This window comes from Trachypithecus francoisi, unplaced genomic scaffold, assembly GCF_009764315.1.
Source record: "Trachypithecus francoisi isolate TF-2019V2 unplaced genomic scaffold, Tfra_2.0 Lachesis_group20, whole genome shotgun sequence".
NCBI classification, from domain to species: Eukaryota; Metazoa; Chordata; class Mammalia; order Primates; family Cercopithecidae; genus Trachypithecus; species Trachypithecus francoisi.
The window spans coordinates 55,869,969-55,897,274 of NW_022681466.1; the positions used below are offsets into that span (position 1 = coordinate 55,869,969).

The 27,306-nt window shown below is 40.3% G+C and overlaps 1 protein-coding gene and 1 pseudogene across 4 annotated transcripts in view; both read left to right on the forward strand.

The window, feature by feature from the left end:
• EFCAB5 (EF-hand calcium binding domain 5) overlaps positions 1–27,306 on the forward strand; it is a 180,989-nt gene that overhangs the window by 34,464 nt on the left and 119,219 nt on the right. For all 4 annotated transcript variants that reach the window (XM_033184403.1, XM_033184401.1, XM_033184402.1 and 1 more), the window contains exon 4: positions 11,430–12,006. In XM_033184403.1, coding sequence (XP_033040294.1) covers positions 11,603–12,006 — 404 coding nt within the window. In that variant the 5' untranslated portion in view covers positions 11,430–11,602. The remainder of the gene's footprint in view (positions 1–11,429; positions 12,007–27,306) is intronic.
• On the forward strand, positions 14,800–16,538 carry LOC117066565 (annotated as a pseudogene).

Consider the following 27,306-nt stretch of genomic DNA (forward strand, 5'->3'; position numbering starts at 1 on the left):
CTGGTTCTAGATCTTTGAGGAATCACCACACTGTCTTCCACAATGGTTGAACTAATTTACATTCCCACCAACAGTGTAAAAGCATTCCTATTTCTCCACAGCTTTGCCAGCATCTGTTGTGTCTTTACTTTTTAATCATCACCAATTAATTATCTTTTTAATGTGTTGTTGAATTTGGTTTGCTAGTATTTTGTGGAGGATTTTGCTTCAATGTTCATCAGAAATATTGGCCTGTAATTTTCTTTAATTAAGAAAAAGTATTGTAGCTGAATATTGTTATGTTTTTCTGGAAATTTTTCTGTTTTTATCCTTTTAAATAAACTTTCTATCCATATCTCTCTCTCTCTCTGCCTTCTCTTTAAGGTCAATAACTCTTAACTTGGTCCTTTTGAGTCTATTTTCTAGATACCGTAGGCATGCTTCGTTCCTTTTTATAGTTTTTTTCTCCTCTGAGTGTGTATTTTCAGAGAGCCTGTCTTCAAGCTCACTAATTCTTTCTTCTGCTTGATCAATACGGCAGTCGAGGGGTACATTAATTGAATTTTTCAGCTCCAGAATTTCTGCTTGATTTTTAAAAATTATTTCAATCTCTTTGTTAAATTTATCTGATAAGATTCTGAATTCCTTCTCTGTGTTATCTTGAATTTCATCGAGCTTACTCAAAACAGCTATTTTGAATTCTTTGTCTGAAGGGTCAAGTATCTCTGTGACTCTGGGATTGGTCACTGTGTTCCCTGACTTTGGTAAGATCATGATGTTTGCGGATGTTCATTGATGTCTGGGCATTGAAGAGTTAGGTACTTACTGTAGTCTTCACAGTCTGGGCTTGTTTGTACCCATCCTTCTTGGGAATGCTTTCTAAGTATTCAAAGGGAATTGAGTGTTGTGATCTAAGCCTTCAGTCACTGCAGCCATATCTGCATTAGGGGGCACCCCAAACCCACTAACACTGTGACTCTTGAGGCCTTGTAGAAGTACTGTCTTGGTTGTCTTGGGTAAGATGCAGGAGAATTCCCGGTATTACCAGGCAGAGACTCTTGTTCTCTTCCCTTACATCTCCCCAACCCCCTGCCAAAATGGAGTCTCTCTCTCTCTCTCTCTCTCTCTCTCTCTCTGTGCTGAGCTGCCTGGACTTGTGGGAAGAGTGACACAAGCCCCGCTGTGGCCACCATCACTGGGACTGTGCTAGGTCCAACCTGAAGCCAGCACAGTACTGGGTCTCACCCAAGGCCTCTGGCAACTATTGTCTGGCTACTGCTGATGTTTATTCAAGGCCCAAGGGCTTTTTAGTCAGCAGCTGGTAAATTCAGCCTGGCTTGTGTCTTTCCCTTCAGGGCAATGAGTTCCCTTCTGACCCAGGGTGGGTCTAGAAATGCTTTCCAGGAACTAGAGCCTGGAATTGGTAAATTTAGAAATCTACTTGGTGTTTCATTTTACTGTAGCTTAGCAGGCATCCAAGTTGCAAGACAACATGCTTTTTACTCTTCCCTCTTTTTTCCTCAAGCAGGAGTCTTTCCCATGTGGTCTTTTCCCACCACACCTGGGAATGTACTGGGTCATACCTGAAGCCTGCATGGCACTGGGTCTTATCCAAGGCAGTGAGTACTGCCTGGCTACCACTGATGTTCATTCAAGGCCCATGGGCACTTTAGTCATCAGGTGATGAATCCTACTTGGTCCTTCCCTTCAAGACAGTAGATTCCCTTCTGGCCCAGGATGTGTCTAACATTGTCATCTGGGAGGCAAGGCCTAGCATGGGGACTCCAGGACTCTGCTTGGTACTTTATTTTACTGTAGCGGAGCTGGTATCCAAGTTGCAAGACAAAGCCCTCTTTACTCTTCTCTCTCCTTTCCTTAATTGGAAGGAGTCTCTGCTGAAGCTATGAGCTGCACTGTCTGGAGTTGGGGGAGGGGTGACATAACCACTCCCTTGGCTGCCCTAGCTAGTGTCTCACTAGGTCATGTACACCCAAGTCCACTGGCTTTGAGCCCAGTACAGCACCAATACTTGTCCAGGAACTATAGTCCTTATACTAGATTGCCTTTCAATTTTATTTAGAACCCTAGAGCACTTTAGCCCTCAGTGGTGGGCTAGCTGGAACTCAGGTTCTGACTGCTGGGATGGACAATTCCCCTCTGGCCAGGGCTGATCTAAATGCTCCCTTTATGGGTACCAGCTGAATTCTGCCCCATGTTGCTTTCCACTGTGACAGGGTAACACTGCGTGACAATGCAAAATCCCACAGTCACTGTGCTCTCCCTGCCCCACGCATCATATTCTTTCTTTCACTGCTGGGGGATGGAGGAGGGGTAGTATAGGCAATTCAAGACTCCTATTCTCCTCACTGCCTCTTTCCTTGATATGATATTAAAACCAGGTATTGTGATCACTCACCTGATTTTTGGTTCTTATGAAGGTGTTTTCTTGTGTAGATAGTTGTTCAATGTGGTATTCCTGTGAGGGGAATGATCCCTGGAGGGTTCTGTTAGGCCAACTTGCTCTGCCTCTCTCAAAATTTCATTTTAAAAAGATTTTATTTTAAGTTCTGGGATACATGTGCAGGATGTGCAAGTTTGTTACGTAGGTAAGCATATGCCATGGTGGCTTGGTGCACCTATCAACCCATTACCTAGGTATTAAGCCCCACATGCATTAGCTATTTATCCTGATGCTCTCCTTACCCCACCCTCAAAATTTTATTTTTTCAATGGGTGAATGATATTTCATTGTACATATATACCTCATTTTGTTCATTCATCTGTGGACGGATGCTTGAGTTGTTTCTACCTTTTACTGATTGTGTATAATGCTGCCATGAACATTGATGTGCAAGTATCTGAGTCCCTGCTTTCAATGTTTTTGGATATATACATAGGAGTGGGATTGCTGGATCATATGTAGTTCTAGGTATACCTGAAAAAATTAAACTATATTATTAATATTGATTATTAATTTTTTTTTAAGAGACAGGGCCTTGGCATGCTACCTAGGCTGGAATTGAACTCCTAGGCTTAAGCAATCCTCCCACCTCAGCCTGCCAAATATCTGGGACTACAGGGACATGTCCCTGTACCCAGCTCTATGTTTAATGTTTTGAGAAACCACAACAGTTTTCCACAATGGCTGCATCACTTTGCATTCCCACCAGCAAAACACAAGAGTTCCAATTGCTGTCCATTCTTACCAACACTCGTTATTTTCTGAGTTTCTGTTTGTTTTTGTTTTCTTATTATCATCTTAGTAAGTGTGGAGTGGTATCTCATTGTAGTTATGATTTGCGTTCCCTAATAACTCATAATGTTGAACATCTTTTCATGTACTTATTGGCTATTTGTATATTTTCTTAGGAGGAATGCCTGTTCAAATCCTTTGCCCATTTTTGAATTAGGTTGTTTTATTGTTATTGAGTTTTAGAAGTTCTTTATGTATTCTGAATATTAATTCCTTATCAGTTATTTGCTTTACAAATATTTTCTCTCATTTACTACATCATCTTTTCACTTTTTGACATAATTCTTTGATGTACAAAAGTTTTTAATTTTGAAGTATGTTTTATCTTTTTTTGTTTGTTTTCTGTGCTCTTGGTGTTACATCCATGAAGTCACTGTTAAAGCCAATGGCATGAAGATTTTCCACAGGTTTTCATTTTTCATCCAGGAGTTGTAAGGTTTTATTTGTTTTTAAAAACAGGGTCGGCCGGGCGCGGTGGCTCAAGCCTGTAATCCCAGCACTTTGGGAGGCCGAGACGGGCGGATCACAAGGTCAGGAGATCGAGACCATCCTCGCTAATATGGTGAAGCCCCGTCTCTACTAAAAAATACAAAAAACTAGCCGGGCGAGGTGGCGGGCGCCTGTAGTCCCAGCTACTTGGGAGGCAGAGGCAGGAGAATGGCGTAAACCCGGGGGGCGGAGCTTGCAGTGAGCTGAGATCCGGCCACTGCACTCCAGCCTGGGCGACAGAGCAAGACTCCGTCTCAAAAAAAAAAAAAGACAGGTTCTCACTCTGTTGCTCAGGGTAGAGTGAAGTGGCATGATCATGGCTCACTGCAGCCTCAACCTCCTGGGCTCAAGTGATCCTCCCACCTCAGCTTACTGAGTAGCTGGGACTATAAGTGTGCATCAACAAGCCTGGCTAATTTGTTTTTTTAATTTTTTGTAGAGATACAGTCTCACTACGTTTCCCAAGCTGGGAGAGTTGTATCATTTTCTCTCTTCAGTTTAGATATTTGATTTGTTTTCAGTTCATTTTTGTATGTAAGGTAAAGGACCAACTTCATTCTTTTACGTGATATATCAGGTAGTCTCAGCACCATTTGTTGAAAAGATTATTCTTTCCCTGTTGAATAGTCTTGACACCCTTGTCACAAATCAATTGACTATATATGAGAGTTTATTTCTGGCCTCTCTATCCTATTTTATTGGTCTGTACATCTGTCCTTACTCCAGTACTGTTTTATTTGTTGTAGCTTTGTAGTAAGTCTCAAATTCGGGTAGTGTGAATCCTCCAAGTTTATTCCTTTTTTTTTTCAAGATTTATTTTGGTTATTCAAGGGCCCCTGCAGTTTCATATTAATCTGAGGATCACTTTTTCTATTTCTGTGAAAAAACTATTGGAATTTTGATTGCATTGAATCTATAGATCACTTTGGGTAGAAGTGATATCTTAACAATGTAAAGTATTCCTATCTATGAATAGGGACATCTTTCTACTTATTTATGTCTTCTTTAATTTCTTTCAGCAATGTTTTATAGTTTTCAGCATATATCTTCCACTTCCTTGGTTAAATTTATTCCTAAGTGTTTTATTCTTTTAGCTGCTTTTATAAATGGAATTGCTTTCCTTTTTCCCCTCCATTTTTATTTTTTTAGAGATAGGGTCTCACTCTGTTGCCCAGATTGGACTGCAGTGATGTAATCATAGCTCACTGCACCCTTGAACTCCTGGGCTCAAGCAATTCTCCCACCTCAGCCTACCAATAGCTGGGACTACAGGTACATGCCACCATACCTGGCTTTTCTTTTTCTTTTTCTTTTTTTTTTTTGTATAGACAGGATCTCAGTACGTTGCCCTATTGAATTTGTTCAGTAGTTCTAGTAGTTTTCTTTTGGATTCTTTCTATATATAGGATCATGTCATCTGTGAATAGAGACAGTTTTACCTCTTTCTTTCCAATTTGGATGCCTTTTATTTGTTTTTCTTGTCTTATAGCTCTGGCTAGAACTCTGGTATGATGTTGAACAGCAGTGGTGAAAGTAGGCATTCTTTTCTTGTTACTGATTTTCGGGAGGAAGCTTTCAGTGTTCCATTACTGAGTGTCATGTTAACTGTGAATTTTTTATTTTTATTTGTGTTTTGAGATAGGGTCACTCTCTGTCGCCCAGACCGGAATGAGTGACATGATTATGGCTCATTGAAGCCTCAAACTCCAGAGTTCAAGTGATCCTCCCACCTTAGCCCCCCAAGTAGCTGAGACTCTAGGCATGTGCTATCACACCCAGCTAATTTTTAAATTTTTTGTAGAGACAGGATCTCACTATGTTACCCAGGCTGGTTTCGAACTCCTGGACTCAAGCAATCCTCCCACCTCAGCCTCCTAAAGTGCTGGGATTACAGGCGTGAGCCACCACACCTGGCCAACTGTGGATTTTTAAATAACTACCCTTTATTATTTTGAGGAATGTTCTCTCCGTATGCATTGAGATGATTATGTGACTTTTTTCCCCTTCATTTTATCAATGTGATGATTACATTGCTTGATTTTCTTATGTTGAGCCACCTTGGCATTCCTGAGATAAATCTGGAAAGATTTCATGTTGAAAAGGCTTTTGCTATGCTCTTGGAGTTGATTTGTTAATATTTTGTTGAGGATTTTTGCATGTATATTCATAAGGAATATTGGTCTATAATTTTCTTGTGATATCTATCTAGCTTTAGTATCAGAGTAATTCTATCCTCATAGAAAGAATTAGGTAGTGTTCCCACCTCTTCAATTTTTTACAAGCATTTGGTAATAATTCATTTCATGTCTTCTTTAAATATTTGATAGAAGTAACTAGTGAAGCCATCTGATCCAAGACTTTTCTTTGTTGGGAAGTTTCTGATCACTGGTTCAATCTCTTTACTTGTTAGAGGTTTGATATGGTTTGAATGTGTGTCCCTTTCAAATCTCATATTGAAATGTGACCTATGATGTTGGAAGTGGGCCTAGTGGGAGGTTTTTGGGTTATGGGGTGGATCCCTCATGAATGGTTTGGTGCTGTTCTTGCAGTAATGAGTGAGTTCTCACTCTATGAGTTCATGTGAGATCTGATTGTTTGAAAGAGTGTGGTACCTCTTCTCTCTCTTGCTCCCTCTCACCATGTGATATGCCAGCTCCCCCTCTGCCTTCCGTCATGATTATAAGCTTGCTGAGGCCTCACTGGGAACAGATGTTGGCACTCTTTCACATACAGCCTGAGCCAAATAAATCTCTTTTCTTTGTAAATTATCCAGTCTCAGGTATTCCTTTTCTTTTTTTTTCCAGGTATATCTTTATAGCAACACAAAATAAACCTACTAACATAAGATCTGTTGAGACTTTCTATTTCTTCTTGAGTCATTTTAGGTAATTTCAAGGAATTGGTTCATTTCTTCTAGGTTATCCAATATGTTGGCATACAATTGCTCATAGTATTCTCTTGTAACTGCTTTTGTTTTTGTTTTCCAAGATGGAGTCTTGCTCTGTCACCCAGAGCTGGAGCGCAATGGTGTGATCTCTGCTCACTGCAACCTCCACCTTCTGGGTTCAAGCAATTCTCTTGCCTCAACCTCCCAAGTAACTGTGATTACAGGTGTGTGCCACCACACCTGGCTAACTTTTGAATTTTTAGTAGAGACGGGGTCTCACCATGTTGGCCAGGCTGGTCTCGAACTCCTGACCTCGTGATCTGCCTACCTCGGCCTCCCAAAGTGCTGGGATTACAGGCGTGAGCCACTGCGCCCAGCCTATAATTATTATTTTTTAAATATCTGTAAGGTTGGTGATAATGTCCCCACTTTCATTTCTGATTTTGGTTATTTATGTATCTTTGCTAATGTTTTTGTCAGTCTAGCTCAGGGTTTATTCATTCTGTTGATTTTTTTCAAGGAACCAATTTTTGGTGAAATTGTTTTTCTCTACTATTTTTCTATTCTCTCTTTTATCTCTACTTTAACCTTTATTATTTTCTTTCTTTTGCTAGTTTTGTGTTTAGTTTGCACTACTTTTTCGAGTTTCTTAAGGTGTAAAGTTAGGTTATTGATTTGACTTTTTTTTTTTTTTTTGAGACAGAGTCTTGCTCTGTCGTCCAGGCTGAAGTGCAGTGGCGCGATCTCGGCTCGCTGCAAGCTCCGCCTCCCAGGTTCACGCCATTCTCCTGCCTCAGCTTCCCAAGTAGCTGGGACTACAGGTGCCTGCCACCACGCCTGGCTAATTTTTTTTTTTTTTTTTTTTTTACAGAGATGGGGTTTTTTTTTTTTTTTTTTTTTTTTTTGAGGAGGAGTCTCGCTCTGTCGCCCGGACTGGAGTGCAGTGGCCGGATCTCAGCTCACTGCAAGCTCCGCCTCCTGGGTTTTTTACGCCATTCTCCTGCCTCAGCCTCCCTAGTAGCTGGGACTACAGGCGCCTGCCACCTCGCCCGGCTAGTTTTTGTATTTTTAGTAGAGACGGGGTTTCACCGTGTTAGCCAGGATGGTCTCGATCTCCTGACCTCGTGATCCGCCCGTCTCGGCCTCCCAAAGTGCTGGGATTACAGGCTTGAGCCACCGCGCCCGGCCCAGAGATGGGGTTTTATCATGTTAGCCAGGATGGTCTCAATCGCCTGACCTCAGATTTGACTTTTTTTAATGTTATCACTTACAGCTATGATTTTCCCTCTGAGCCCTTTTTTCACCGTATCCTATAAATTTTGATATGTTGTGTATTCATTTTCATTTGTCTCTTATTATTTTCTAATATCCCTTGTGATTTTTTTGACCCATTAGTCGTTTAAGAATGAGTTGTTTATTTTCTGTAGCTTTGTATGGTTTCTAGTTTTCCTTTATTGATTTCTAACTTCATCAAGTTTTGTGCTCTTCATTAAAGAGCAGGTATTTTATATGGTGTCTATTTTTTTAAATCCATTGAGACTTGTTTCGTGGCCTAACATATGGTCTATCTTGGAGAATGTGCCATGTGCACTTGAGAAAATTATGTGTTCTGCTGTTATATTGGATAGACTATTGTATATATGACTATTAGGACTAAAGATAATTTTTATATATGGTGTAAGGTAGGCCTTTGCATGTAGGTATCAGTTGTCATGGCACCGTTTGTTGAAGAGACTGTTTTTTCCATTAAATTGTCTTGGCACCCTTGTCAAAAATCAATTGGTTTCAGAGTAGAAGAGGAACTTTACAAAATAATCAGTTGGTCATAGATGTATAGGTTTATTTCTGGACTCTCAATTTTATTCCATTGATCTATATGTCTATCCTAATGCCAGTACTACTTCAGTAAAGTTTTATAGCTTTCTTCATATTAGTCTGACACATTTCTGTTTGGTTTATTTCTAAATATTTTAAATTTTTGTTGCTATAATGAAATGAAGCTTTATAAAATTATATTTTCATTGTTAACTAAAGATATAAAATATTTTAAATTGGTTATTAATTGGTAGTTCCAAGGAAATCAATTTACTTCTGTATTTTAATCTTGTTTCCTTTGTTTATTTGGTAGGCTTTTAAAAAATTGTGGTAAATACATATACTATAATATTTACCATTTAAACTATGTTAAAGTATATAATTCAGAGCCATTAAGTAAATTCACAGTGCAACCATTACCACTGTCTAGTTCTAGAAAGTTTTTATCATTACAAATGGAAACTCCATTTGGTAAGCCTTTCAAAGCTGAAGACTTGTGTTTTTCTTCAGTTCTGAGAGATTTCTTACATTATTTATTTGAATATTTCATTATGTCTAACACTTGGCTTATACCTTCTGACACTTTTATAAGATTAATATTAAATATTCTGGATTGGCTGGGCATGGTGGTTCATGACTGTAATCCTAGCACTTTGGGAGGCTAAGGTGGGAGAATCACCTGAAGCCAGGAGTTCCATACTAGCCTGAGCAATATAGTAAGACTTTATCATTACCAAAAAAAGAAAAAAATAGAAAAATTAGCTGAGCATGGTGGCATGTACCTGTAGTCCCAGCTACTCGGGAGGCTGAATATATGCTGTCATATACTCATATACATATACATATGGGTATATGGTATCAACATGATATGTTACTGTAGATGTTAATAATGATCATTAGCTTGAGATAATATTTCTCAGGTTTCTCTATTTTCCCCCTCCCATTTCCATACTGTACTCTTTGAGAGGAAGTCACTATATGCAGTCCGCAATTAAGGAGAGGGGAGTTATGCTCTACATCCTTGATCGTGGAGTATCTACATAAATTATTTGGAATATTTCTGCACAGGAAATTTGTCTCTTTACTTATTTACTAGTTTTTTTTTCAGCACTTCGTTACTTTCTGGCACTACAAGATATTCTAGGCACTACAAGATATTCTTGTATATATTTCCTGCATATGAGATGAGCCCAGTCCTATAATCAGCTGTATCTCCAAGGAGTTCTGATTTTTTTTTAATTGGAGAGTGATATTCGAAACCAAGATGTGAGCGCTAGATGGTCTACATTCTCTTAAGTGTTTAACTTTTAATTTCTTCTAACTTCTCTGCTCTGAGGATATTAATTCTTTGACTCCTTACATTTGTTCTATTTAATGGTATTTCCTTGGGTGGTATTAGTTATTCTGTTTGTTCAATTTAGTCATGGGGATGATTTTTCTTAAACATTCTATGAATGTGTGCTTACATTTGAATTTGAGATTCTCTATTTGCTTTCCTATAGAGTTACTGTTTTCTATAGTCTGATGCCAGTGGGGGAAGGACAAGATGTGCAGACAGTGAAGCTGTTAATAATTCATTTTCTCTGTGTGTGAAAATCCTGTTTCTCTAGCCTAAACATCTATATACCTTAACTCAGTGCAGGGGAAGACACTGATTAGCTCAAATAGGAATGAAGATATACAAAAAGGTTAGTCTTTCCCCTATGACCCGTATCTACATCCTCTAAACTTGGGGTACCTCAAAATCTGCTCCCAAATTTTACAGTGGTCTCCACCGTATCTTTTTAGCGCTATAGTTTCTTCAATCGGTTGAATTCCCCTGCTTTACATTTTTCAGAGATCTTCAAAATTCCTGACTATCGAGGCCCCCTTCATGATTGTAGTATTTTTATGCATTTTTAAAATTTTAAAAACATACACACAACTTTTCCTGTCGTTGCTAGAGATTTTGGTAGGGAGGGGATGTAGATGCCTGTTCTCAGTCTACCATCTTGGTCTAATGTCTCCATCCTGCATTTTAAAAATGAAAACATAAAGGAAGCTGGGAATAAAATCAAGAGAAATATATTTAAATAGACATGTGTGGTCGACTCTTTGCTTACTCACCACACATTTCCTCACCTTTTTTTTTTTTTTTTTGAGACAAAGTCTCCCTGGAGTGCAGGGGCATGATCATGGTTCACTGCAGCCTCAACCTCCAGGGCTCAAGTGATCCTCCCACCTCAGTCTCCTGAGTAGCTGAGACCACAGGTGTAAGCCACCATGCCTGGTTAACTTTTTTATTGTTTGTAGCATCTTTCTAATGTTGCCTAGGCTGGTCTTGAACTCCTGGGCTCAAGCATTCCTCCTGCCTCGGCCTCCCAAAATGTTGGGATTACAAATGTGAGCCACTGTGCCCAGCCTTCCCTACCATTTTGCCTGCCAACTGAACCTCAGTGTTGTAGCAGATGAAAATAACTTGTTATCAGAAAACTTGATCCAAACTCTGAAACCAATAAATAGATTATAATTTGTCTATACTATTCATAGTAATACTATTTCCCTTTACCAGCGATTGGTCTGGGCGTGGGAATGTATCCTAGTTAGGGCCGATGAAATGTAAAGGGAAGTCTTATAGTGGGGAGTCTGGGATCTTCTATCGGATAATAAAACAGAGCCTCAAGAGGAGGAAAATCCTTTGTCCTCAATCCTTTTTTGCTGTGAGGAAGTGATGACTGGAGCTCTAATAGTCATCATGAGGTACAAGCAAAAAAATGAACGAAAATAAACAGAAGCAGCCTAGGTACTTAATGAAATCACTGAACTGCTGAATGGCTTCTGATTAAGTCAACAATAAATGTCTTTATGGTTAAAGTCACTTTGTCCAATTTTCTGTTACTTTCAGCTGACCTTGTTCCAATCCACTGTGTAAATGGATATAAAAATTTTTTCAAATATTATTCTAAAGTCATGTAGATTAAAATTTGCTTCTAACATTTCTTACATTTCACTTTTTTATCCCCTCAGAATTAAACCTGGAGGGGCAGCGAAAAATTTCACCTGGTTCAATAAAGGACTCTAAAACCGAAGCCTCAGGTAATGTTGCAATTAGAAAATCTGCAAAAGTGATATTTGCTTTAGATGAAACTGAACTGAAATCAAAGCTAGAGCAACAATGGAAGAAAAATCTTTTTGAAAGAATGGAGGCAAGAGCCCAAGCAATGCAGCAGAAAATAATAGACAAGGAAAATGTGAAGAAGGAACTAGAAAAAAAGGCTGAAAAAAAACTCCCTAGGGATAATTTGGCCAAAGAGTGGTTTAATACTGAAAGCATGACACTGAATAATCGTGCATATTTGCTTGACAAACTTTTACCTACCTTAGTTCCTGGAGTAGAAAACATGTTAACTCAAGTAGAAAAGAAGAAGGTTTTGACAGAAGTTGATACTCCAAGCAAGTTTGACCCAATTAATTATTTGGGGGAATATTTAATGAGAAACAATCCTAATTATATCAAAGACCCAGGAATATCTGGTTACCAGAGGGTGATGAAAGAAGTCACAGAAAACCTGAAGATATATGTTCCTGACACTATCTGCAACAGGTACAATCTGTTATAGTTTCAGTTCATGATCTGTCTCCTTACATTGAAAAACTAGTAGAAAAATAACATAATCATAGAGACAGGACTTAAAACAAGTGATTCTACAGTTACTCAGAAAGTATTTATTGAGATACTAGTATGTGCTTCACTCTTTTTGAGTCACTGTGAAGACTAACAAAATAAATAAGTTCCTTGTATTCGTAGATTTAATTATCTCACTATGACTCCAAGTGTATATTGATTTGTATTTTTATTTATCTCCCTGCACTGGAAAGTAAGCTATATGAAAGTTGGAACTTAAAAAAAAAATCTAGCTTTCCATATAGGCAATATATTCACCTGGTTTAAAAGCCAATATGTAAAAAAAGTTACACAGGGAAAAGTTTTCCTCCCGTTCTTATCTTCTATCTACCCAGTATTCCACCTCCACCATAAATAACTTCTATTCTTAATTTTCTATAGATCCTTACAGAATTTCTTTATACATACATAAGGAAATGCAAACATGGATTATTAATTTTCTTTCTTTTACACAAAAGCATGTGATATGTGTTACAAATACCCATTTTTACCCTCCATTTATCTTTTGTCATGTAGAAGATTTTTTGTTTTTATATAGTCAAATTCAGGATTTTGAGGCACTGTTACATTTCAAAATATTAAAAGAATTCTTCCATGTTCTCTTCCAGAATTATGATTTTAATTTTCATTTTAAATATTGACTCATTTGGAATTTAACCTAGTGTAACATACAGGGATTCAACTTTATCCTTTTTCAAATGTCTACTTAGTGGTCCCAATCAGAGTTGAATAGTCTATCTTTGCCCCACTGTTTGGGATTGAGCCTTTATTAATAAACTCATGTATATTTTAGAGTGTATTTCTGGATTTTTCCGTCATATTCCATTGGTCAGTCTCCTTTTCATGCATTCATACCACACTGCTTTAATAATTGAGACTTTTAAATATATTCCATAGATCTGACAGTGTTGGTCCCCACTATTTGCCCTTCTTTTCTGATGTTTCCTGACTATTTTTGTTTGTCTACTTTTTTTGTATGAATTATGGGAGTAACTTGTCTACTTGAAAAAAAAAGGGGGAGAGAAAACCAAAAAACAAATCTTATAGGAATTTTTATTGAAATCTGATGACATCTATTAATATTCTTAGAAAACCAATATCTTCAAGACTGCAATTAGCCAAGATTACACCACTGCACTCCAGCCTGGGTGCCAGAACGAGACCCAATCTCAAAAACAGACACACACACACACACACCAGAAAACTAACATCTTTAATAATGATGAGTGTTTCTGGGTGTCTTTCCATTTGCTCATCTTATTTTGTATGAATTAGTGTTGTCCTAAAGTTTTTTCACAGCTGGGCATGGTGGCTCACGCCTGTAATCCCAGCACTTTGGGAGGCCTACGTGGGTGGATCACCTGAGGTCAGGAGTTCAAGACCAGTCTGGCCAACGTGGCAAAACCGTGTCTCTACTAAAAATGCAAAAATTAGCCCAGCGTGGTGATGCATGCCTGTAATCCCTGCTACTCGGGACACTGAGGTGGGAGAATCACTGGAACCTGGGAGGCAGAGGCTGCAGTGAGCTAAGATGCACCATTGCACTCCAGCCTGGGCAACAGAGTGAGACCCCGTCTAAAAAAAAAAATTTTTTTTACATAAGTTTTGTGTCTCTCTCATTAGATTCAGCACTAGTTATTTTTATCATTCTTTGTTGCTGTTTTAAGCAGGACTTTCTTCTCTTACTACATTTTCTTTCTGGAATGTAGTCTGAAGTACTAATTTCTGTATATTTGTGTGCCCAGCTACCTTACTGAGTTCTCTTACAGTAACATTTTAGTTGATTTCTTGGGTTTTCTAGGGAGGCAACCATTGTCTTCAAATAATAGTAGTTTTCCTACTTCCTTTTCAATTTTTATACAAACATCTTCCTACTACCTCCAATACAATATTAAATAATTGTGGTGATGTGGGCATCCTTGTCTTTTTACAACTTTAGTAGAAATGCTGCTTCTGTTACTGCTTCATTATGGGCAGTTTTTGTATTACTAGTTCTATTCCATTTGAGTATGAAAAACATTTTATCTCAATGAGAAAATGTACCTATTTTCTACCTTTCAGAGTGATTTTTAAAAATTAAGACTAGATTTTATCAAATGCTTTTTCAACACCTATGAAAGTGATAATATGATTTTCACCTTAGATTCCTTAATGGTGAATTTTATTAATAGATTTCCTACTATTCAATTATCTTAGAATTCCTGAAATAAATCCTGCTTGGTTGCTATGTATTTGGGTACACTGAAATATGCTTCCTACTAGTAAGACAGAATAAATATTTCTTTCCTTTTAATTACAGATTTTCAGAATATGATATATATCTGTCTACCTATCAATAGTCACCTCCAGTGGCAGCAAATGAAAAATGTTTTCCCCTTTTGGGAAAGGGTTCCTTTTTCAGTATCACCATGGACGCATGGATTTTAATATATATTCAATATATTTTAATCAGTTATAGTCATTTTTTTCTGTTAGATGCTCAAATTGCACCAACTTTGGCTTCTGTGTTCTGACATTACCCCTTTAGTCTTTGAAAACTTCATGCATTTTTAAAATGGATTCTTGGCTCCTTTTAATGGGGATCACTCACCTGTGAGCTAGGAATGCTCACAAATATTGTATAGTCATTGTTTCTAGGCCCTTCAGGACTAAAACATGTAATTTTTAGAATCAGTGGCTTGTGGTCGGACGTCACCTGCAGCCTCTTTGGGCATGCCACCGCAGCCAGGCCTGCTGTACGACCTCGCGGGCTCTTGGCTGTGCCTGCTGTTGGCGCTCGGCTCAGGAGGACCCTTTCTTTCTTTCTTTCTTTCTTTCTTTCTTTCTTTCTTTCTTTCTTCTTTCTTTCTTTCTTTTTCTTTCTTTCTTTCTTTCTTTCTTTTTCTTTCTTTCTTCTTTCTTCTTTCTTTCTTTCTTCTTTCTTTTTCTTTCTTTCTTCCTTCCTTCCTTCTTCCTTCCTTCCTTCTTCCTTCCTTCCTTCCTTCCTTCTTTTTATTTTTTATTATTATTATACTTTAAGTTCTAGGGTACATGTGCATAATGTGCAGGTTTGTTACATATGTATACTTGTGCCCTGTTGGTGTGCTGCACCCATCAACTCGTCAGCACCCATCAACTCATCATTTACATCAGGTATAACTCCCAATGCAATCCCTCCCCCCCTCCCCCCTCCCCATAATAGGCCCCGGTGTGTGCTGTTTCCCTTCCCGAGTCCAAGTGATGTCATTGTTCAGTTCCCACCTATGAGTGAGAACACGTGGTGTTTGGTTTTCTGTTCTTGCGATATTTTGCCGAGAATGATGGTTTCCAGCTGCATCCATGTCCCTACAAAGGACACAAACTCATCCTTTTTTATGGCTGCATAGTATTCCATGGTGTATATGTGCCACATTTTCTTAATCCAGTCTATCACTGATGGACATTTGGGTTGATTCCAAGTCTTGCTATTGTGAATAGTGCCGCAATGAACATATGTGTGCATATGTCATTATAGCAGCATGATTTATAATCCTTTGGGTATATACCCAGTAATGGGATGGCTGGGTCATATGGGACTTCTACTTCTAGATCCTTGAGGAATCGCCATACTGTTTTCCATAATGGTTGAACTAGTTTACAATCCCACCAACAGTGTAATAGTGTTCCTATTTCTCCACATGCTCTCCAGCACCTGTTGTTTCCTGACTTTTTAATGATTGCCATTCTAACTGGTGTGAGATGGTATCTCATTGTGGTTTTGATTTGCATTTCTCTGATGGCCAGTGATGACGAGCATTTTTTCATGTGTCTGTTGGCTGTACGCATGTCTTCTTTTGAGAAATGTCTGTTCATATCCGTTGCCCACTTCTTGATCCAGGAGTGGACCCTGGTCTCATTGAAGCCAGATGGGGTCTTGTGGCGGTCTGTTAGGGATGTGATCCAGCGCTTTGGAGGCAGGGATTCAAGCTGGTAGGGATGAAGATCCTGCGGCCGGCCGGAAAGCGCTACCGGGACCTGCGAAGGAAGCCCTTCTACCCAGCCCTCCTTAGCTATGTGAGCTTCAGGCCTGTTGATGGCCGTGGTCTGGGAAGGGTACAATGTGATCCATGCCTCGAGGGCCATGATAGGATACACTGACAGGGCTGAGGCTGACTCTGTGACCATATGCGGAGACTTCAGTGACGTCCACATCAGCAGGAATATCATTCACACCAGCTATTCAGGGTAAGGGGTCAGAAAGAGATCCAGCTGTGGTTTGAAAGCAGTGAGCTGGTGAACTAGCTCCCCTAGACAGGGGCCACTGCAGGAGCGTCTTCCCAGCCAGAGGGCTCAGGCTCCCCTTGGCCACCCCAGCCTTGGTCCACCAGCACCAACTACCTCTGTCACAGGAACCCAAGCCCACACTCCTACAAGTCTCTCCCAGACCACTTCCCTGTGCACATTCTGCCCCACCCCAGCCCAGTGGACTTTGAGCCACAAACTTTACGTGCCTTTCTGTATCCTAGCCAGCACAAGATTGGGCCAAATCCTTTCTGCACCAAACTGCCAGACAATCTTTGGGGTGTCTTCAAAAGTGGATAGGGCAACCTCTCCTTCTGGAAAAGGGAAACATTAAAATTCGCTGTGCTGAGAAAAGAAATATATAATTTAAAAAATGAGTTAATATTGACAGTGGCATATTAAATATAATGTTTCAGGGTCTTTATCTAATTTCTTTGATATTTGCATTTTATTTTTCCTTTTTTTTTTTTTTGAGACAGAGTCTCACTCTGTCACCTGTCACCCAGGCTAGAGTGCAGTGGCACGATCTCGGCTCACTGCAACCTCTGCCTCCTGGGTTCAAGCAATTTTCTGCCTCAGCCTCCTGAGTAGCTGGGATTACAGGTGCCCACCACTAAACCCAGCTAATTTTTGTATTTTTCATAGAGACAGTGTTTCACCATCTTGGCCAGGCTGGTCTTGAACTCCTGACCTCGTGATCCACCCGCCTCTGCCTCCCAAAGTGCTGGGATTACAGGAGTGAGCCATTATGCCCAGCCTGTATTTCCTTCTATCTTACACAAAAAATCTTGGTTCCTAATGATATTGACATAATTACTGATTTGTTTTATCCTGCAGTTTACATAAAAACTTCAAAATAGCCCAGCATGGTGGTTCAAGCCTGTAATCCCAGCACTTTGGGAGGCCAAGATGGGTGGACCACCTGAGGTCAGGAGTTCGAGACCACCCTGGCCAACATGGTGAAACCCCATCTTACTAAAAATACAAAAATTGGCCGGGCGCGGTGGCTCAAGCCTGTAATCCCAGCACTTTGGGAGGCCGAGACGGGCGGATCACGAGGTCAGGAGATCGAGACCATCCTGGCTAACACGGTGAAACCCCGTCTCTACTAAAAAAAAACTACAAAAAAACTAGCCGGGCGAGGTGGCAGCGCCTGTAGTCCCAGCTACCCGGGAGGCTGAGGCAGGAGAATGGCGTGAACCCAGGAGGCGGAGCTTGCAGTGAGCTGAGATCCGGCCACAGCACTCCAGCCTGGGTGACAGAGCGAGACTCCGTCTCAAAAAAAAAAAAAAAAAAAAAAAAATTAACTGGGTGTGGTGGCATGTGCCTGTAATCCCAGCTACTCAGGAGGCTGAGGCAGGAGAATGCTTGAACCCAGAAGTCAGAGGTTGCAGTGAGCAGAGATTATACCACTGCACTGTAGCCTGGGTGACAGAGTGAAACTCTGTCTAAAAAAAAAAAAAAAAAGCTTCAAAATAATACCAACAAGCTTACTACTAATAAAAATATTAAACAAGGCTTTACATTTATTTGCAGCTTTTTCGTCCTTAGAATATATCCTTGCCAGGTGCAGTGACTCACACCTGTAATTCCAGCATGTTGGGAGGACAATTTAAACATTGTTAAAAAAGTATTTAACAATTAGGCTGAGGCAGAAGAATCGCTTGAGCCTGGGAGGTGGAGGTTGCAGTGAGCCGAGCGCCACTGCACTCCAGCCTAGGTAACAGAGCGAGACTCCGTCTCAAAAAAAAAAAGAAAGAAAGAAAGAAAGAAAGAAATTCAGTTTAGCTTTGTGAAACTAAGACCACCAGAGCTTAAAAACACCTTCAAACAAACAAACAAACACTGAGTTTATTAACTTGCCAGGCAAAGGAATATATACCAGTGAAGACTTCACTGAATGGTTTGTGGAAGGGGGAAAATTCAGGGGCTTTTAATTGTTTTATAATAGCTATACTTATAAGAACTAAAAACTTACCACATTGTATAGGACGGAGTGAGTCCATAGGTCTGTACATGATTGATTAAAACAAGTCCCAGTTTTTAGTGGTCAAGAAAGAGTCTTCAGTTAGGTGTAGCAATGATCTGGTATACTGAGGTCACTCAAAGTTCATGGTCAGTTATCCACTTAAGCTGATTAGAACCAATTTTGATGTAATACAACTTTCACTTTTGATATAATCTAGGCAAATATTTCTGTAAATAGAAGATTTCCCTATACAGCTTGAATTGATGGTTAGAATTTGGATTGTCATAACTAGGTGGGGAAGCATTTTTGCTTCTGCTCTTTAATCAGGTTGGTATTATGCTTTTCTTTAAAAGATCTCGAAACACTCATTCATGTGGGAAAACTGTTTTATTAGTTAACTTTTGCTGCATAACAAAATACTCCAAAACTTCATGGCTTAAAGCAATAGCATTTATTTGCTCATGATTTTGTAGATTGGTAACTTTGGGCTGGGCTCATGGCTCATCTCTATTCCACATGGTATCAATTGGACTCACTCATGCAATGCAGTAAGATGAAATCTTTCAATGATATCCCTTTACTTTCAGAATAACAACCAAAAGTGATGACCTCAATTACTTTTGTAGTGGTTGGCAGACTCCTTTGCAAAAGTAATGGAAGTAACTGGATCATCATCCAGCAGGCGAGCCCTTGCTCATTTCTTTGATGGTATTGTAGTGGAAGGGCTCCCAAGTTCAATAAAAGAGGGCAAGCCCCAGTGTTCAAGTACTTTTCAACTTTCTGCTTACATTCTGTTTTCTAATGGCCCATTGGCCAAAGCATGTCACATGGCCAGAGGCAGACACAAGGAGTACAGGAAGAGACTCCACTTCTTCATGGGAGGAGCTGCAAAGTTATGTTGCATTCATAGAGACTTGCATACAGGAATGGGAAGAATTGATGACTATTTTTGCAGTTTTACATAATGCAGTTTTTCTTCCCTTCCAGTCTGCTTATACTTAGAATGAATCTGCTTATAGGTTATGTCTGCCCTGTACTGCCCAAATTAAGAGTTTTGGATCCTTTAGAATCTCTGGATTAATGTAAACATCTTCATGAGATAATGCAGACTACAGAAGACAAATTTTATTAATTCCCTAAATGGGTGACACAATCAACTTAAAATCCATTTGGATTATATTTTGAGTCTCATGTACAGGGGCCCAGAAGCACAAAACTATATTTTGTGTCTAGTTATGGACATCAATAAACGGGAGGAAATGATGTCTGAGGTGAGACCTAAAGCATGTGGAGGATCTAGTCAGGCAAAGAGAGGGAGAAAAATATTTCAAGCACATGGGAAAATGACAGAAAACCAATTTTGTGAATTCATTTTTGTGTCACATGAGAATCTGGAGACACTCAGTACTTACCCTAAAATATAATTTACTTATCTGTTCTGCCATTGGACCCTAAGCTTTATAATGGCAGAATCCATAGTAGGTGCCCAATAAATACTTATGTAATGAATGAGTGAGTGGCTTAGTGAGTGAGTGCATGAATGAATAATTTAAAAGAGCTGGGTGAAAAACACAGCTACAGAAGACAGAGCCACAGAGGAATGAAGACAGAAATTGAGAAGAATCCTAGCTAGAGATGAGGGGGAAAGAAAAAAGGAGCAGAGGATGAAACAGATAAATAGCAGAAGGGGAGACAAGCAGAAGAAGGGACTGGGAGTTCTGAGAGCTGAGCAGGGGTTGGTTAGTAATTGCATCAGAGAAACTTAGCACTCCTTTAAAATACTTATTAAGCCCAGGTGCGGTGGCTCACACCTGTAATCCCAGCACTTTGGGAGGCCAAGGTGGGCAGATCACGAGGTCAGGAGTTCGAGACCAGCCTGGCCAACATAGTGAAACTCTGTCTCTACTAAAAATATAAAAAATTAGCCAGGTGTGGTGGTGGGCACCTATAATCCCAGCTACTTGGGAGGCTGAGGCAGGAGAATTGCTTGAAACCAGAAGGCAGAGGTTGCAGTGAGTCAAGATTGTGCCACTGCACTCCAGCCTGGGCAACAAGAGCAAAACTCTGCCTCAAAACAATAAATAAATAAATAAAAACAAAATACTAATCTTCCAGCAGTTCAGACCCAGCTCCTTCTGTACTATTAAACTGCCTGTCTGCTTTTATTTTCAAACTTCAAATTTCATTTTTGAACACTTGTTTTTCTAGAGAATTTTGAAGGCTTTATGTAGGCATAAGGTAATGACTTAGATTTTAGTAGTTTCTTTGGGTTGTCAGATGTATCCAATTTACCAGTTCCCACTGAAAATCTTTTTGCATTTTAAAATATGTCGGATTGTCTTAGTCTTTCTTCTCTGAAAGATGAAGACTTGCCTCCAACATTGTTGGGAAAAAACTGTACTTGAAACTGTTTGGATGAACGGAGGCAAGATGGTGCACTTCCGGGTTCTTCATCCCCCCCAACTTTTCCCGCGCACGCAAAAATGCAGCCGGCGACCCGGGAAGGTGCAGACCAACTGGGCATGCACCAGGTGACGTCAATCCAAAGAGACCAAGATTTACCTGGTCGCACCTGCGGAACGCCCCCTGACACGCCCGTGCCCCGCCTATTGCCCTCCCACTCCTAGAAAAGCCGATCCGGAGGGACGCAACGCGCGGCCTTCTCACAGTCCCACTCCTGTCGGGATGTCGGGACTGTGGGAACTCCGTCCGAGAGCCCCACCGGGGGACTCTGTCGGCCTTCTTTGCCGGAGGCCGACAGACCTCTTCCCCACACCTTAGGTGACCAAAATAAACTTGCAGTTTTGCTCCTACACTTGCCTAGTCGCTGGTTCTTTTGTGCCCACTCTGGTGGTCTTAGAAAAACAAATCAGAAACCAGCAACTATTTTTATTATTCTGAGCCATTCTATTTGATTTCAATCAAAACCAGTTGGGGTTTTTGGAGTGCTAATAGGAGTGATGCACATAGGTACAATTAAAAGCACAGTTTTCCCCCATTCTCAACTTGGGTGATGCAGTTCTGGCTGCAAGGGTAACTCTTATGCTCAGGACTTCAGCAGTGGCTGGCAAAGCATGTGGCTTTGGCTAGATAAAGGCAATTAGCCGAGATATACTCCTAGAGAGATTTCTCAGAAGTTTGATCCAAGGCATCAGAATGACCTGAGATGCTTGTTATAAATGCATCTTCTAGGCTTCCACCCTAGACAGGAATGCCGAGACCAGCTTGGTCGTGGAGACCCTAACCCAGTGGCACCAGAGGAATTAAAGACACACACACAGAAATATAAAATGTGGAGTAGGAAATCAGGGGGCTGACAGTCTTCAGAGCTGAGAGCCTTGAACAGAGTTTTACCCACATATTTATTGACAGCAAGCCAATGATAAGCATTGTTTCTATAGATTATAGGTTAACTAAAGTGGAAAATAAAGGGATGGGCTGAAACAAAGGGATGGGCTGTGGCTAGTTATCTGCAGCAGGAGCATGTCCTTAAGGCACAGATCACTCATGCTATTGTTCGTGGCTTAGGAACGCCTTAGGTGGTTTTCCGCCCTGGGTGGGCCAGGTATTCCTTGCCCTCATTCTGGTAAACCCACAACCTTCAACATGGGCGTCATGGCCATCACGAACATGTCACAATGCTGCAGAGATTTTGTTTATGGCCAGTTTGGGGGTCCTGTTCCCAACATATTCCCCATTCTTGTTTTTGTAAGACGATAAAAGCAAAGACAGCTTTATCACAGTGAGCTACTTACTTCTTGCAGGAGTCGGAATCTGCATCTGCAGACTATACAAAGACAACAGATTAAAAGCACAATCATCATTGAAATCACAGAGCTTCCAAGTGTTTTTGTCCATCTTAATGGGTTAATAGCTGCTAATCCATCTGTAGCTCCTTCATGCACTCCAGTTCCTGGCATTAAGATCAGGTGTGCCTGGAATACTTTAAATATTTGTTATTTTAATTTTGCAATATCCAAAGACAAGTTTGTAGAGTGTCCTTCTAGATGTTTTTTATTCTTTCCCAAATTTTGATCTTATTAAGAGCCATTAATAGTTTCCACAAGTCCTTATGTTTAGCTCCTACAACGGGCCATATCATTTGAGGTTGAGGTGCCACTATATGGCCATGTTTCCAGATAATAGGAACTCTTGCCATATTTCTTACCATTTCTACAGTCTGACCATTTTGTTTAGACCAGCTGAACATAGTGTGGCCATGGCATGCAAACTGAGAGGTGCAATTCAAGCTAAACATCCCCTTAGGGGACCAATCAATAATGATTCCATACAAATCGTTGCGCAGTACCTCTGCCTGTTCTGCAATGCAATCTTCCCAAACAAGTACATTCATTATCTCTGGCCAGGTCCAATTCTGTTTACAAATAGGTTTTTGAGGGTGGCATGCCTCAATTATAGGAGCAGATTCATTATGGTAAATACTGAGACCAGAAAGCATGTGTAACTGTGCCATAGAGTGATTACGTCCAGGCATTATTGCCAGCCAAGATTGATAAATATGCCCAATAAGTATAATTGTTCTCTGCATCAGCCCTTGTTGAAGGAATACTCATGGCAATGGTGATCACCACTGTGATAGCTATCATTAAATTACTCATTGTGACTGGTTATCCTGCTTTCCTCAGGTTTTCTTCTGCCATCTGTGACAGCTTCTTGATCTGTCCCCAGGTAGGTGGTTGTGTTCGACGGGTGTTGCTTTTGACAGTTAGTGTCCTCCTCAGTGTCAGTCTTGACATGTCTGCAACTGGTGGGTCTTTGGGATCTTCCCAAAACCTCTTTCTGGGCATCTGGCTCATAGCAAGGCTTTAGATGTCTTGATGGCACCCAAATTGGCTATTGATTCGGTCCTGGAGAAACACAAGCATAACCTCTACCCCAAGTTATTATTTTACCTATTTTCCAACTTTTTGTTATCGGATCTCTCCACCAAACCAGTTGTTCTGCTTCTGTCTTTGCAGCTGGTTTCTGTAGATGCTGTTCAGTTGCTGATAGCATCTGGCCTTTAGGTAGGCTAAGAAAATTTAAAGTCAATAATGCTAGATTCAATTGCATCTGTGGTGTCCCATAGTCCCTATTTTCCCCTTCAGGGAGAGATTCATTCTTTCCACTATGGCTTGTCCTTGAGAATTATATGGGATACCAGTAATGTGTTTAATATTCCATATAGAGAAAAATGTAGCTAGAGCTTGACTAGTATATACTGGGGCATTATCTGTTTTAATAGAAGCTGGAATGCCCGTACTGCAAAACACTGCAAAAGGTGATGTTTAACACAGGCAGAAGACTCTCCTGATTGGAATGTAGCCCAGAGGAGTGAGAAAAGGTGTCCACACATACATGTACATAAGCTAGTCTCCCAAACGAGGGAACATGTGTGACATCCATTTGCCAAGAGAATTAGGTTCCAATCCTTGAGGATTAACTCCTCCTGTAAAAGATGAGGAATGCACCATTTGGCAAGTTGGGCATCGCTGGATAATAGCTTTAGCTTCTTTCCAGGTAATGCAGTATCTGTGTTTGAGACCAAAGGCATTAACATGGGTTAAATTGTGAAAGTGTCTAGCATTAGATATTGCAGTAACAACTAGTTGATCAGCCATTTGATTCCCTACAGTTAAAGGTCCTGGAAGAGGTGTATAAGCCCTAATGTGAGTGATGTAAAAAGGGTGCATTCAAATCCTAACTGCTGCTTGCAATTGGGTAAAGTCATCAGTTGTTCACCTGTATGAAATTGTAACTGAGCATTTTCAATTAATTGTGTGGAAAGAACCATGTATGAAGAATCAGAAATCACATTAATAGGCATATTAAAAGCAGTCAATACCTCAATTATAGCTACAAACTCCGCTTTTTGAGCTGAAGTATAGGGAGTCTGGAAAACTTTACCTTTTGACCCAGAATAAGAAGCTTTACCATTACTAGACCCATCTGTAAAAACATTCTCAGCATCTTCAATTGGCTTAAATTTAGTTATTTTAGGGAAAATCCCATTAGTTAATTTCAAAAATTGAAACAATTTGTGTTAGGAAAATGGTTATCAAGAATACTCACAAAGTCAGCTAAATGGATTTGACAAGTAAGACACTATTTATAAAAGCTTACTGTATTTGCTGTATTTGTGCCTTCGTGAGAGGGACAATAACTTTCCCAGGATCATATCCGTGTAATTTAACAATCCGAGTTCTCCCGTTTCCTGTCATAGTAGCGATTTGATCCAAATAAGGAGTTAGAGTCCGTGAATCAGTATGTGGAAGAAAAAGCCACTCTATAAGATCTTGCTCTTGAACAATAACACCAGCAGGTGAATGCTGAGTTGAAAAAATTAGCAAATCTGGAGTCTTCTCTGAATCTATTCTATTTATTTGGGCCTTATGGACTTGCTTTTCAATCAGCTGTAACTGCCTCAGCCTTCTTTGTTAATTGCCAAGGGCTAGTGAGACTAGGATCTCCTCTAAGGATAGAAAATAGATTACTTATGGCATAAGTAGGAATGCCTAGAGCACTCGTATCCAATTAATGTCCCCTAATAATTTTTGAAAGTCATTTAATGTTTTCAGTTGATCCCTACATGTGGTTACTTTCTGTGACACTATTGTAGTGTCATTTACTAAGGTCCCCAAGTAGGAGTAAGTCTGAATTTTGTTAGGAGCTATAATTAAACTGGCATGAGAAATCAAGTTTTCCAAGTGATCATAACATTGGAGTAATATTTCTTGAGTAGGGGCAGCACAAAGTATATCGTCCATATAATGAATAATGTTAACACTGTGAAAATTTTTTATGAGTAGGTTCAACTGCTTGCCCTACATACCTTTGGCAAATTGTTGGACTGTTCAACATGCCTTGTGGCAACACTTTCCAGTGAAAATGCTTAGCAGGCTGCAGGTTGTTTACCACAGGAATTATAAATGCAAACTGGTCACAGTCTGGCTCAGCTAAGGGGATAGTAAAGAAACAGTCTTTTAAATCGATGACTATTAAAGGCCTATGTTTTGGAATCATAGCAGAAGAAGGCAGTCCTGGCTGCAGTGTCCCCATAGGTTGTGTAACTGAATTAATGGCTCTTAAGTCAATCAACATTCTCTATTTACCTGATTTTTTCTTAATTATGAAAACTGGAGAATTCCAAGGGGAAAATGTTGGAGCTGTGTGTCCTTTTTCTAATTGTTCAGTAACTAAGTCCTCCAAAGCCTCCAGTTTCTCTTTACTTAGTGGCCATTGTTCTATCCAAATTGGCTTATCTGTTAACCATTTTAAAGGTATAGGTTCTGGAGGCTTCACAATGGCCGCCACAAAAAAATGGTATCCTAAACCTTGGTGGGAACTTTGTCTTTCCGCTTGAAGCAGTTCCTTCAAACCTTGCAAATTTTTTCCTAGTTCTACACCAGGGACATACCCCATTTCATACACTGTATGTTGACTTTGAGGGCTATATAATTGCTCTGGAATTAGAACTTGTGCTCCCTATTGTTGTAATAAATCTCTCCCCTATAAATTTAGAGGTACAGAAGTTATAATTGATTGAAAAGTCCCAGGTTGTCCATTGGGCCCTTCACAATGCAAAATATAACTACTTTGATATATTTCAGGGGCTTTACCAACTCCAACTATGTTAAATTGAGTGGGTTGAATTGACCATGTGGACAGCCAGTGCTGTAGAGAAATGATTGAAATGTCCACTCCCGTATCTACCAAACCTTTAAATTTCTTTCCCTGAATAGTTATAGGACATTTATCAGTAATTTGATTCACCCAATAAGCTGCTTTGCCTTGTTTATTTGTGCTTCCAAATCCTCCTGTTCATTTAATTTCATTTTTCCCCATTTCCACATATGGCACAATCAGTGCTATACGCTCTCCTGGCTCTGCTTTCCAGGGAACAGAAGTAGATATAACAATTTGAATTTCCCCATTGTAATCTGAATCAATGATTCCTGTATGTACTTGCACTCCTTTTAAATTTTAAACTAGACCTGCCTAGAAGTAATCCTATTGTCCCCACTGGCAACATCTGACTGGAGACAGCAACCTTCTTTAACAGTCCCATTACAAAAGGAGAACCTGGTCCATATTGATTAATAGCTGGTTTAAATTCTTTGAGTTATTAAAAAGGAAAAAGCTCAAATGTAGGTATATCTCCCTGTTGATCTCGGGGGTGTATCCTAACAGGGAACTGCCAGGCCTCTAAATCACCCTCTCTTCTAGCTTGCTGAATTTCTGCCTGGATAGAACTGAGAGTGGTCGCTCAAGCCACTGCTCGAACAGTCAGTGGGGCAACTACTTTTTGCCCAGTGTCCTCCAGAAAAGAAACATCTGGAGGGTCAGGCCACTCTTTTTTCTTCACAATAATGAGGGAGTGCAGAAGGATAGGAATAAACCTCTCCCTCCTTTGCTGCTTTAGCTTTAGCTGGCCAACAAACCTGCTCTGTCACCTCTTCTGTTACCTCTTTTTTTTTTTTTTTTTTTTTGAGATGGAATCTCTGTCTCCCAGGCTGGAGTGCAGTGGTGCGATCTCGGCTCACTGCAAGCTCCGCCTCCCAGGTTCATGCCATTCTCCTGCCTCAGCATCCCAAGTAGCTGGGGCTACAGGCGCCCGCCACCACGCCCAGCTAATTTTTTGTATTTTTAGTAGAGGCAGGGTTTCACCATGTTAGCCAGGATGGTCTCGATCTCCTGACCTCATGATCCGCCCGCCTCGGCCTCCCAAAGTGCTGGGATTACAGGAGTGAGCCACTGCGCCCGGCCCTGTTACTTTATACTTTCCTTCCTCCTCATCATCAGTGTGAAAAGGTTCCAAGGTGGAATGAACCAGGGCCCACACTTGTCCCATTGTTACCCTAATGCTTCTGAGCTCCCCTTCTTACTCACCACGGGGATTGCTTAAGAATACTCAGGTGTCCTCCAGCTTAGTTCCATGTTCTTCAACTGTCGCTCCAGCAATCCTTCAACCCGGGTTCCAGCCCCATGTA